The sequence below is a fragment of the Pterocles gutturalis genome, unplaced genomic scaffold (genome assembly GCF_000699245.1).
Source record: "Pterocles gutturalis isolate BGI_N339 unplaced genomic scaffold, ASM69924v1 Scaffold45454, whole genome shotgun sequence".
NCBI classification, from domain to species: Eukaryota; Metazoa; Chordata; class Aves; order Pterocliformes; family Pteroclidae; genus Pterocles; species Pterocles gutturalis.
Window position 1 is genome coordinate 1 of NW_010129758.1, and position 12,681 is coordinate 12,681.

The 12,681-nt window shown below is 43.5% G+C and overlaps 1 protein-coding gene and 2 non-coding genes across 3 annotated transcripts; 1 reads left to right on the top strand and 2 right to left on the bottom strand.

Annotated features, from left to right (window-relative positions):
- Window positions 1-3: 3 nt before the first annotated feature.
- CPOX (coproporphyrinogen oxidase) lies at window positions 4-8,423 on the top strand (the record flags this gene model as incomplete). Its single annotated transcript, XM_010079994.1, has 6 exons — window positions 4-145; window positions 800-910; window positions 1,879-2,020; window positions 4,076-4,294; window positions 6,020-6,124; window positions 8,087-8,423. Coding segments are annotated over 6 exons (807 nt in total), but the record flags the coding sequence as incomplete, so codon positions are not given.
- Window positions 8,424-9,394: 971 nt separating this feature from the next.
- Window positions 9,395-9,468, bottom strand: TRNAI-AAU. The gene has a single exon. It is a non-coding gene; the product is annotated as a tRNA-Ile (tRNA).
- A 308-nt stretch (window positions 9,469-9,776) lies between these two features.
- Window positions 9,777-9,848, bottom strand: TRNAD-GUC. The gene has a single exon. It is a non-coding gene; the product is annotated as a tRNA-Asp (tRNA).
- Window positions 9,849-12,681: the final 2,833 nt, after the last annotated feature.

Sequence of the window (12,681 nt, forward strand, 5' to 3'; positions counted from 1 at the left end):
GGTGGAGGCGGCATCAGCTGTGTGCTGCAGGACGGCGAGGTGTTCGAGAAGGCGGGTGTGAACGTGTCCGTCGTGTTCGGGCATCTGTCCGAGGAGGCAGCGCGGCAGATGCGAAGCAGAGGGAAGTCTCTGAAGGCCAAAGATGGTGAGGTGTGCGGCGGGGAGGTGGGTGGGGGAGCGGGTGCCTGCACCGAGTGTTCCCATGGGGGTGCTCTGGAAGCAGAGTCTGTCCTTTGAGTAGGTCGTGGGGAAGGCTAGGCTGGTCCATGCTCATTTGTGTCACGGTGGTTTCTAACCAGTAAGCCTTGCAGGTGGACTTTTGTATCCTTAGATATCAAGAGTGCTTCTCCCCTGTCGTGCTGCTTTAAGCAGCGCATTGCAGGCACAGGTTGTTTCTCAATAACGACGCCATAGCTCAGCGGTGAAGCAGCACAGGAGTTACCTGCTAAAGCAGTGGAGGGAGAGAACCAGAAAGACCTGAAGGCTAAAGAGGATTCAGCCCACGCTTGTGTAGCAAAGGGTGACTCTGAGGACTGGGAGTGATGTTTTGAGTGATCTTCATGTCACAGGTGCTCTAATGTATTGTTGCATTTTAGGACAAATACCAAGAAAATGTTTTAGTTAGGAAGTGCGTGGATGAGAAGTAAATTGCACGTTGATTAATAGTTATGGTGACCCAACATGAGAAATTTTATTGTAGTGGAACTTAAGGAAAAAAAAATAGTCATGTTCCTTAAATGATTATAAATTAAGTTATTTGAAAAACCTAAAGTTTTTTTCTGTGAATCTTTTTATCTAGGAAAACTGCCTTTTTGCGCCATGGGTGTGAGCTCTGTTATCCATCCAAAGAACCCTCATGTTCCAACCATGCACTTCAACTACAGATACTTTGAAATTGAGGAAGCAGATGGTAAGAACTATAATCCAGTGAAGTATGTATGAAATGCATGACTCTGTATGATGGAGGCGTGAACGCATGGCTAGGGTAAGGCGTTACAAACCAGCCCAGGTTTGTTCACAGCTGTGCCAAGAGGCTGTTGTGTAGCGCTGGATCTCTTAACCTCTGGGCCTTTGTTTGTCCATTTGTAAGATCAGTGTGATGCATGCATCTGGTACAGTAAAGGTGCTTGCAGTTTACTTTTTTGCAGCATACAACAGAGGTTTCAAACTTAAGTTAAACTGTAGAAGGTTATAAGCAAGTGTAAAACATGTTCAAAGAAGCAAGTGTAGAATTGAGTAGAAGAAAGGTCTGTGAGGACTGATAAGCATTCTGGTCAGGATGTACCTTTGTCTCAGAAGCTGGGAGGACATGCTGTCAGAAACACCGCTCTCTATGTGCACTATGCCATTTTTCCCTGAGTTTCTGCAACTTGCTGCTGTCAGAAGCAGGACTCTAGGCAAGGTGGTCTAATGCTGAGAGCCCGTCTGTACCTTGTGACAGTGTGCGTACTGTCAGAAGCTCAAAGATTTCTTTCAGTTATTTTGCCAGAGCATTATGGATAATTTCTAGTCAATTACTTCCCTAGATTTAATAATGATGTTCCCTTTTTTGGCATGCAGTAAAATGTTTCTGGATTCTTAAATAGGAGTTGCTAGCCTGTCTTGTGAAATCGATATCCTGTAGTCAGGGTCAGCGGTCCAAAATACTGAACAAATGGTTTTCACTGCTTTGACATTTGTTTCATGTTTTCCTGAAGTCCCTGGTCATTGCACTACCTTGAACTCAAATTTTTCTTGATCGATGTTTAGGAACACCACTGAATAATTATTTTGTTTTGTATTGTAAAAGTAGTTGTTAGTTCTTGGTGAACCACTAGCAAAGTATTTGTGTTTGGAAGCTTAAAAAAGAAAACGTTGCTGCTTGCCCCTCTCCTATAGGAACTAAACAGTGGTGGTTTGGTGGGGGGACTGACCTCACTCCAACTTACCTGAATGAAGAGGACGCTGTTCATTTTCACAAGACTCTGAAAGAAGCCTGTGACAAGCACGATCTGAAGCTGTATCCCAAGTACAAGAAATGGTAAGTGGGGAGAGATCCACTTGGGTGAACAGGCTCCACTAGGACAAGACTTGTGCCCCATGGACTGGCACTAATTCTCTGTACTGTGAAATGTACATGTTATGATAAATGTGCATGACTTTAGTGTGAGCCAGCACTGCAGTTCTGAAAATCCCACTCGAATTTTTCTGTCTTCAGTTTAACCTTTATTACCTTTTTTTTTTTTTTTCCCTAGGTAGGTAAAGGAGCTTGCTTGTCCTTAATGTAGAAGCTTCATAATTTTGATGGAGCTGTACTTTTTTTCCAGTGACACATTCACTGAGCGTTCAGCAGCATATTCTCTAAAGATGCAAACTTTGAATGCTCTTCTTGAACTGAGAGATACAGGTGATGGGATCTTTCACTGTTCAGTGGGGGCTTGCTGCTCTGTGTCCGATAATCCTATCTGCTACCAGCTGTGGTATCCAGGAAGGAGTGGTTACTCTTTTGTAAACTACCAGGTCTTGTCTGAGGACAGCAGATAAAGTGGGTGTTGTAGCGCGAGTGTGAACCACTTAGTGGAGATGCACATCTTACACAACCTTGAGACTACAGTCTTGTTCTCTGAGGAATTTTTGCATGGTAGTTCAGAGTGTCTGTCTTAATGGTCAGGTTGCAGCAAAAGTAGTCTATCAATGCCAGCTGCAAGGGCGTTGGAGAGAAGGATGCCTGCTCTTAGTCTGAGGGCAGCTCAGGAAGGACTAGTTGTGTTCCATGGACAAAGGCAGCTTTCTCAGTCTGAGCAGGAGTGTTTGCTGTAAAGTAGCAGCTGTGTAGAGAGGCATGTGGTTCTCCCTGACAGAACAGTGTGAATCTCCTCTGAGCTTTACTAATTAGTGTTGCCCCTTTTCCCACCTTTGTCAAAAGCTCTTGTTATGTTTACCACACTGTCTTCCTGATCTAGCTTTAAAGCTTTTGTCAGGCTTGTTCTCGTTTGCATTCCTCACTCAGCCTTTTTTCCTAACTCTTTCTGCTGCTATTAAAAAAAAAAAGCTGATCATCCTAGTGAATTAAAAAAATAGCTTACGTTATCTGTTACATCTCCACATCTCTCCCACTATGGCCATACCATTTATATTGCTGGAGAACACCAGATGTGGGTGGATAAATGCATGGAAAAGTAGTCCTTAAGGAAGGAAGGCTTTCCTTGCTGTTGATGGTTTCTGCTTCTGCTTCCGTTTGTCCCCCGTGTGAAGACTTGCAAGGCATGGCTGCCCAAGCAAGCAACTATAAGCAAGGCAGGGCATGGATACAATGAATCAGCTAATTTAAAGTAATTGCACACCTACGTACTCCCAGTAAGTGCAAAAGAAATTAATTGCCTCTCTGTTGTAGGATAAGCTGCACTGTACTCCTTTGTAAACTTGAACAGGAGCCATGAAAAGCCACTGCTAGAATGACTTCCAAGTTTAACTGTTAAAAAGCCTTTTTCCAAGGAAGGCTGCCGCACTTCTGATTTTTTTCCTTAAGCAACGCTGGTGTTCCTATCTGGTCTTGTGTTTTTAGATTCTTTTAGTTTTGATGCAGAAAACTAATTATTTCACAAGAATGGCAAAAAGAATAAAGAAATTATCTTCCAAGATCATTTTGAGTTCATCTGAAAGCTGTAAAAATAATTTGGGCTTATATATAATTCTATGAGTGAAATCTAGAAAGAGCTCTTAGGGTAAAGTTTTGAGATCAGGTGTCCCTTCTCCTCACAGGTAGAGGATATGGATTGGATCACCCTACATGGAAGCACCTGCCATGGTGTTTTGAGTGGTAGGTGTTCAGTGACTGTGCGGTGATGTGCAGCTTCGCAGAGACTGTTTAATCAAAGCTCTTACTACAAGTGAACACAGGAGTGCTTTCTAGATGCTCCTGTAACATCCTGGCTCTCAGCAGTCAGTGATAACAGAGTGGCACCTGGCACTGCAAGGAACTGACTTCTCATCAATATTTCACTAGTGCTATCCTGTGCCGCACAGCTGTTTGGAGTTCTTTTAATTTATTTGAACATTGTGGATCATATTAATAATTGTATGTTACCTCTTCTAGGTGTGATGACTACTTCTACATCAAGCACCGTGGCGAGCGAAGAGGGATTGGAGGCATATTCTTTGACGATGTGGATTCTCCCTCCAAGGAGGAAGTATTCCAGTTTGTGAAGAGTTGTGCCAAAGCTGTTGTGCCTTGTTACATTCCCATTGTGAAAAGGCACTGCCATGACTCCTTCACACCAGAGGAAAAGCTGTGGCAGCAGCTTCGGAGAGGACGGTGAGTACTGAAGGAGCAAAAGAATACATGGGAGGTGGATTATGCTGGTGAGAAAAAAATGAGCTAGTTCTTCATGGTTTCAGGGTTCATGTCCTGATGTGGTGTGCACTAAGTTTGCGTAAGCGCTCTAAAGCCTGACAGAGAATTTCAACGCTTTTGTGCACAGAACTATTTTTTAAATCCAATGCCAGATTCCTGGGGAGAGAGCAAAGAAGGTAGTAGCTCACCCTCATCTGTATCCCCCACTCTCCCACGTTGCCGCACAAGCAACCCATACAAAATGCCACAGTTTCTCTCCAACTCCTTCAAAAACCAAGAGAAGCTGCTGCTTTGTAACAGGCAAAGGAGCGCGTGTGTTCTTTGTGTCCTGAATACCCGCCACTCTCGCAGCCCAGTGATGTGGGATATAGGACTGCCCCATGACATGGGGAGCATAAGGGTGAGGGAGTTGTTTCCTATTCAGTAATGAAGTTAAACCCGAGAAAGTCATGGAATAACTGTACCCAAGAGTACTCTCAGCTTCTTACATATATATTTATTCTAACTGATCTCAGCATTGAAATGAGGACACAGTGACCTCTGTAAAGGAATAAAGATACGCAGGGGTTTTGTTTTTCTGGCATAGTCCAAAGTCACTGTAAGTTAAAGACTTTTGAGGATGCTTATTAACGTGAACAACTGTTAATGCTGCAAAAGCTTAAGTACATTGGTAGATACAGTTGCACTCCTTTCTGTGTGTCCTGTGATTATGTAAGCATATGGAGAAATGAGAATACATGTGCTTTGTGCAGAACTGGGGAGTCTTCAGTTTCTGGCTCTTCTGCAGAGAAATCTGTGAGAATGGCATAGAGGAGGCATAAGATTCAAGTTTAGATCACTGGCCTGCAGCAATTATTCAAATAAGCACATATGCTTAATTTGGTGGGACTGTTCTGGGAGTGTTGGCTTTTCAGTATCCTGCTAAGGTTCTTTAGGTTGTAGCCAGGACCAGCTCATGAGGTCTGGGTATTTCCCTGGTTCTGTTTGTAGGTTATTGAGCTAGGCTAAGCTCTTATTGCTGCAAATAGATAAGCGCTTCTCCCTTCCTGTGCCTCTGTTAAGTACTAAGACCTCAGTACTAGTTACTAAGATAACCCCTGCTGAATTGTCACTGCTCTGTTCCTATGCCGGGGGCAGAAAACTGTCTATTATGGCACTTAAAAGTCCCAGCCAGCACTCTGAAGCTGTCTGACTTCTGCTGATTTTCCGCTCACCCCAAGAAACAGAAAATTGTTCTGACATTGCTGCTTATGCATCTTTCAGCATGGAGGACTGCACAGTAGAGTTTTTCCCGTGGTCACTTCCAGTTCCTTTAAGGCTCCTCTTATGTCTGACACCAACACAAAAAGGAGTATTAGCATAACCAAGCTAAACTTGGCATCAAGCTTTCCAGCAGGGTTGAAGCCAGGGAGAAATAAGCTAGTAGAGCACCATGCAGAATGCTCTCCTTGAGTAGTTGGTCTGCTCTCATCTGTTACTTCTTGTGCTTTGTGGAGTTGCAAGGTCACACTTGCATTCTGCTGCAGAGTCTGCTAGAGAACAGTTATCCCCAAGCCAAGGTTCATTCTGACACCCAACACAGCAGAAAGACATGCTGGTTTTGTTTGGTGTCTGCTAGTTGAAGAAGGCACAAGTAACTTTGATAATAAGCTTGTTTTTCTTGTTGTGTCTGTTCACTCCCCATAGGTACGTGGAGTTCAACTTGGTTTATGACAGGGGTACAAAGTTTGGCCTTCTGACACCAGGATCAAGAATTGAAAGCATTCTTATGTCTCTGCCACTGACTGCAAGGTAAGGCTATAGCTATGTGGAGTTGCAGGTAGGCACTGTTCTTATTAAAATACTTTTTAGAATTAAATCAAAGCTCTGTCCTGGTGTCCAGTCTCTTTAACAGTGGTTAGTTCATACTTGATCCAAGAACTAACCAAATATATGCAGATGCTTCTCTGGTCTGCTGCACTTGTGCAGTTGGCAGTAATGACAAAAATATCTAGAACACAGCCTACATATTTTCTGACCAAAGAAAATAAAGTTGTTTTTTTTGTTCTTAGTACCTGTTGATAGATTTCTCCTGCTTGCTCTGTGGGGTTTTTTTAGTAGTTCTTTGAAACCATGTGAGCTTGTGGCAGTCCTGACAAGCCTGTGGTAAGCAGTTCCACAGTTAACTGAGTGTTGTATGAAAAAGTACCTCTTTGTTTTCTACTCGCACCTGATCACTTCATTTGACTTTTCAGTGAGTAACAGTTTTTCTTCCTGTTCATTTTCTCCATAACAGTTCTTATTTTACAGGCTTCTGTTTTTTTCATTGTCCGTTTTCCAGGCTGACGAGTCCCCCTCTTTTTAGTCTTTGTACAGTAGCTGTTCCATCCATACCTCTGATTACATTTGCCACTTTTCTCTAGGCTTAAGTTTTCTATGCCCTTTCTGAACTGGGGATAAGGAACAGGCAACGTAAGCTACGTACATGTATCCAAGATGCAGGTGTGCTGCTGACTCATACAGTGGCACAATGATGTTTTAGGTAATTATTGCTTTCATAATTCTTAATATGCTGTTTGCTGGTTTTGACTGCTGCTAAGCATTGAGCTGGCTTTTTCATAGAATTGCTATGATGCTAAGATGTTTTCTGGGCAATAAAATTTAACTCAGTCTCTCAACATGTATGTAACTTTTTTCTGGGTGCATCACTTTAGGTCAGTCAACAGTGAATTTCACCTCCCATTTTATTGCTCAGTTCCTTGGTTCGATATCAACATTTTTCAGATGCCTTTTTAGGTTTTAACCAATCTTGCTTAATCTTGCAATATCAATAAACTGTCATTTACTGTTTATGCCCCTTTTTAAGTTCCTTTTAGATATGTTGAGTAGCACAGGCCCTATCATGAATTTCATAGGACTTCATTAGTGACTTCCCTCCACTAGGATAACTGGCCTTTGCCTGATACCCGTTAATCGTGAAGGCAGTCTGGTCATCCCATATAGCTTCATCCCACTGCCAACACTAGATGGTGTGTCATGGTCCTACCTTTTGATTTCATTGCTGGGATGACCTGGTTTTGCTTGTTTTCATCAATATAAATAGCTCACTTAACAGCATGAATTGGTCCTTCCCTGGGAGAAAAAAAAAATTAAAAAGGTTGTACCCATCCATTTGTGATTGCTGACACTTTTCTTCTCTGTCATGCCTCTTAATTGCCTTTCCAATAAAAAGTGGTCTCTCATCAACTTTGTTTTTAAAACCAAGATTCAGCAAGGACTTGTAGTGCTTCCAGTCCAGCTTCTGGAAAAATTTGCCCTGGGTGGCTGAAAATATTGCATCGGGATCAAATCATAAAATTTGAAGCTGGTGATTTCCCCTAGGACTCATGTCCTCGCTCTCTTTTGTCTGGGTTCTTTTTTGGCTTGTCTTCCTCATGACACCAGCGTGTCACAGGAGACTGCTAAAAGATCTTTGCAAATAAACCTGCATGGATTATAGGGTAGGGGACATTGCTCTTTTTTTTTTTTTTGTTCTTCCAGCCTTTCCAGAAGTTGGGAAAAACATCAAGCTAACATTTCTCCTGTCTCTTCCCAGTGTTATTATTTTTACTAAACTTAATGATTTGTAGCCATATCTGTCTACCTGATGTGAGAGTATCAACAGTGTGTGTCGTTTTGCATTCTCAGAAGAGGCAACTCAACTCCAAACACAGCCTGGTGCAGGAGAGGTGGCAGCCAGCTGGGCAGTTGAGTGAGTTTCCCCTCTCCCTGCAGGTGGGAGTACATGCACATTCCTCCAGAGAGCTCCAAAGAAGCAGAAATCCTGGAGGTTCTGCGCAATCCCAAAGACTGGGTACACTGACACGGATTGTGAACAAGATGGATTGCTTACACTGAGCCATTATGAAAGAACAAGAATGCCTGCAAACCAGCTCATTCAAACTGCTGTTGCATGGCATTTTAGTAGAGCTATTTATACTCTTACCTCATGCCTTAATAATGCTGTAGACTTGTTATAACTTGCAAATATATGAACTAATTCTTTAAGATTGATCAGCTATTGGTATCACCCCATGTTGCTGTTGCCTTGTGAAGGACTGGCACTACCCTCATAGGACTACTGTGCATGCTTAAGAACTTTCTCAACCAATTAGTTTGACTGCAAAATGATGAACTACTGTGAAATGTCCTTCCAGTGAAATGAAAGCATTACCTGTGCCTAAAGAGCCCTGTTTGCTCCTAGAAAACGTTGGGGTGTTTTGAAAATATTTTTTTAAAGAATAAAGGGAATCTTTGATATGATTTTAAACCTTGAAGTCTGCTTTCAGGTGGTACTTAACTATGTGTATTGTGAGGCTATCTACATTGACCTGAGAAAGGGAAAGTGTGTCATAATCTGCTGCAGTAGCATGACTTGACTGATCCGTAACTGGGCCATTCTGGGTTGGGGTCCCACTCTTGCCTGATGAGAGTGGAAGGCTGGCTGTCCATTTTGAGGATAAAATCTTTCAGAACTGTGTATCTCAGCTGTGCTCAAGACAGGACAGCAACCTGCCTTGGGCTACCTCCTTTGCCAGGAAGGCTGTTGAGTGTTCCCCTCACATACTCCAAACACCACTTCACCACACTCCCAGCCCGGGGCTCGGCATGACCATCATCAACAACCCCATGGGGAAAAGCAAGGCGGGGGGTCAGGTACTCCTTATCCACCTCGGGGGGAAGCAAGCTGAGAAAAAGGCAACATCTCCTCCCTGTCATGGATTCGAACCCGCCTGTCTCGCGTGAAAGGTGGGAATATTTACCACTATTCTAACAAAAAGTAAGGTGATCGGTGCTCGGCTTCCCACTAGGACATGGTACGACCTCACCTCTGCTGTGTTTCTGGCCTGTGGGTGGTGGCTGCCCTGGTGTCCATGCAGGGGGTAGAGGGGCTGTGCCCGGCCGGCTCACACTTGCTGCCCTCCCATCGCCCAAGTCAGGCTTCCCTTTGGGGGCTACGGTATTCATTTCTGTGTTACACTTAAAAGGAAAATTCAATAAAAAACAACGATCTCCTCATCTCAAATAAAAAAAATTATTCCTTGGCCCGTACGGGGATCGAACCCGCGACCTTGGCGTTATTAGCACCACGCTCTAACCAACTAAGCTAACCGGCCAATGTGAGAATTTTTTTGCGCGCGCACGCAGCTCACGCACTCTCATGAACACGCCGCGCGTGGAACCCCTGCGGGGGACTGCTCCAGCCGCCGCCGCAGCCTTCCCGCGCCCGCTCTTTTTAAAGAGCGCGTCGGCGGGTGGCTTCGGGGGCCTCCAGCAGAGCAGCGCGGGCATTAACCGAGGGGACGGGAATCCCTAAAATGGAGCCGTTCCCCATCGCTTCCCCCCCTCGCGGCCATGCTGCGGACAGGGGTCCGGCGGGAGGAGGAACAAAAGAGCGCTGCGCGGACGTAAAAGGTAACACTGCCTCCCCGTCGGGGAATCGAACCCCGGTCTCCCGCGTGACAGGCGGGGATACTCACCACTATACTAACGAGGAGGGCGTTCTGACTAATACCCCCCCCTGCCGAGCCCCATGAAGCCCGCAGAAAAGATGAAAGAATTAGAAATACCTATGAGCCTATGAAAAAGTGGTAAAGGAGGAGGATATCATCAAATTCCAGGCCCTTTGCTTCACTCACTGTCAGTGTGAGCACTAAGCGGAGTTCCTCGGTTATCTTCTCCTCTGACATTTCATTTGCTGCTAACACCACCTATCATAAAACGCATTGATAAAAACAACATATTAGGAAGCAAAAAAAAAAGGTAGCAGCCACACAAGCATACGAATGTGTCATGATAATGCAGGAGGTTCCACAAAACCAGGCAACATTTAACAGAGAGATTCCAGCACTCTGCAAAAAACGTTGCAAAAACTGCACCAGGAGACTGACGTCAAATGCACGGCACAAGGAGACAGTCACAGAGGGCGGTGTAAGAACATATGGAATTAAAAGGGAATAGGACAGGAGACATCTACAACAAAGAGCAGAAAGACCCAGACATACATTAGTAAGAAAGAAAGAGAAACCCATACAATAAAGGCTTCTGAGTTGAAAAAGCATAATTTATCAGTGAGATACAGACGCTTAAAAAAAAGAAATTGTGGGCAGTCCACACAAAATTATTAGTTAGCTATAGATCTGGAAGAATCTGCAAAAAGCCATATACCTAAGAAAAGCAAACCTGAGGTGCTCCAAATACAACAGGCAGTGTTTGCCTTTTGTGGCCCCTCAGCCGCATTGGTAGGTCACTAACATCGCGGGACTCCAAAACTGTAGGTTTTTGTCCATCAAAGAGACCACAGTCCTCAGGAAGCTGCTCAAAAGCTTCTGGGAAACAGTACTGAAGCAATACAATCACTCCAGATGCCAGATGAAGAGTACCTGTCATAAGCAGAATATAGATTTTTAAACAGCAGTCTGTCTCATGCTCTCTTGCAAACACCATTTTAAAGGATTTTTAGAGTTTTGAGATCATGAAACATCATAACAAAAAGCACCACTCAGAGAAGAGAGAAGCTTAAGGCCTACTTTGTTTCTGCTATTGTGAGTAGACCTCATCTCACTGTAAGCTACCTTCAGAATAATGAACTACTTAAACTCCAAGCACAGAAGAGCGGAATTCTACACTTCTGCATCCTTTTGTCCTGGTGCTGGCAGCCAAATAAGTCTGAACACTTGGATTCATCACACTGAATTTTTGTGCATATTCTGGTGGTTCTTGAGTGCAAGATGCACTCAAAACAAGTGAAAGCACATTGTTCCAGTAATATCAGCTTCAGAAACAGGAAAGTGAAGGAAGGGTACAGACATTTTTCTCTCAACAATTAAGTTATGTGGAGAAATGCAAAGCCACTGTACCATTCAAAGACTAGAGCAGTTTCAGAAATCCCTGAGCCACGTCTTCCTTCAATACATTTTGATGACATGCTCCGTTTTCAAACCCGCAGAAGGGGCTGAAATGAACATCCAGGAAATAATCTATCGCCTATGGCTCTGCTTCCATTTTTCCCCTGCAAAACATACACTCTTTACCATAGCACACTAGGCTGAAAACTAACAGTTCACAAGTTGCTCTGCATGCAGACAGGACACTGCTGCCTCAGTCATACAGCTGCTCAGGATTTTTAGGGTAGATGACTAAGAACAGTAACATTTTCAGCATACAATTTTAATCAGATGCCCTGTGCTTGTCTGAATCCTCACTGACATTTAACAAATACAGCCATAAAATAATTCGTCCTCTAAAAAAACCCAAAACCAACAACAAAAAAAATGCCAGAACTTGCATACAAACCAAAATGATGCCCACAATCTTAAGAGATACTTAGATAACTGATGATGGCAGATTTTAAATTATGTCCTAACAAATGCCCTTAAATGAAAAAGTAAAGACTTAGCCTGACCGTCCCAAAAGCTTTGAGGATTTTAAGTACATCAAAGACCAAACAAAACAGCAGGTTTGCCCCTCAGCACAGAGCCAGACAGGGTTGGTCACCTTTTTAGGGACCAGGATTAATCCCAGACTTTTCTCCATAAAGCAGTGGCTTGTTCTCCAGCCTGAAAAACTCTTGAGGGCTGTGCACTGAAGAAAAACCTTGACCACAAAAGACATGCTGAGCTACCAGGAACACCAACCAAGGCGATTCCCATCACAGGGGGAACGGCATTAACAATCTAACAGAGAACTGCTGGGATGAGACCTTCTCCAGAGCAGGAGATCACTCGCTAAAGAAAGAGCAACTGGGAATTTGCATGCCAGGAGCCAGAAGATGTAAGCGCAACGGAACGCAGTGCTTTCCGGTAACTGTATATGCCATACACATGACACCAGAAATGTAAACCAAAAGCTTCGCTTTTTGCTGAGTTTAATCTGCCTGTGTGGTTTTGTGCTCCATCTGTACTCATCTTCATCCCTACTTATTGGCACACAAGAAGAAATGCCCATTCCTTGGGCAATCACACTTGATACACTGGTGCCCAAAATGGAAAATTACAAAGAACAGACAAGTCATAATCCTTGCCCTGTTAAAATGCACTTTGAAGTTTGCCCATACAGGAAAAGTGTAAATAGATTTTAGCCCTCATGTTTGGTTAGGAGAGGATCTCTTGGCTTTGGTCTAATAGTCTACTCTGCTTTTACCATGTGCAGAGATTAAAATTTTCCAAGCAATACAGGAGTTTTTACTGCATATTGCCACAAAGAGCAAAGAAGTCTAAAACAAAGCTAGGGAAATATATGAAATTATGTGTTGTTTATAAAGAAATAACATTACTGAATTCAAGTGTCTTGGTTTTGTCACTGTGCTTGTCTATGAAAACTTTTAATGA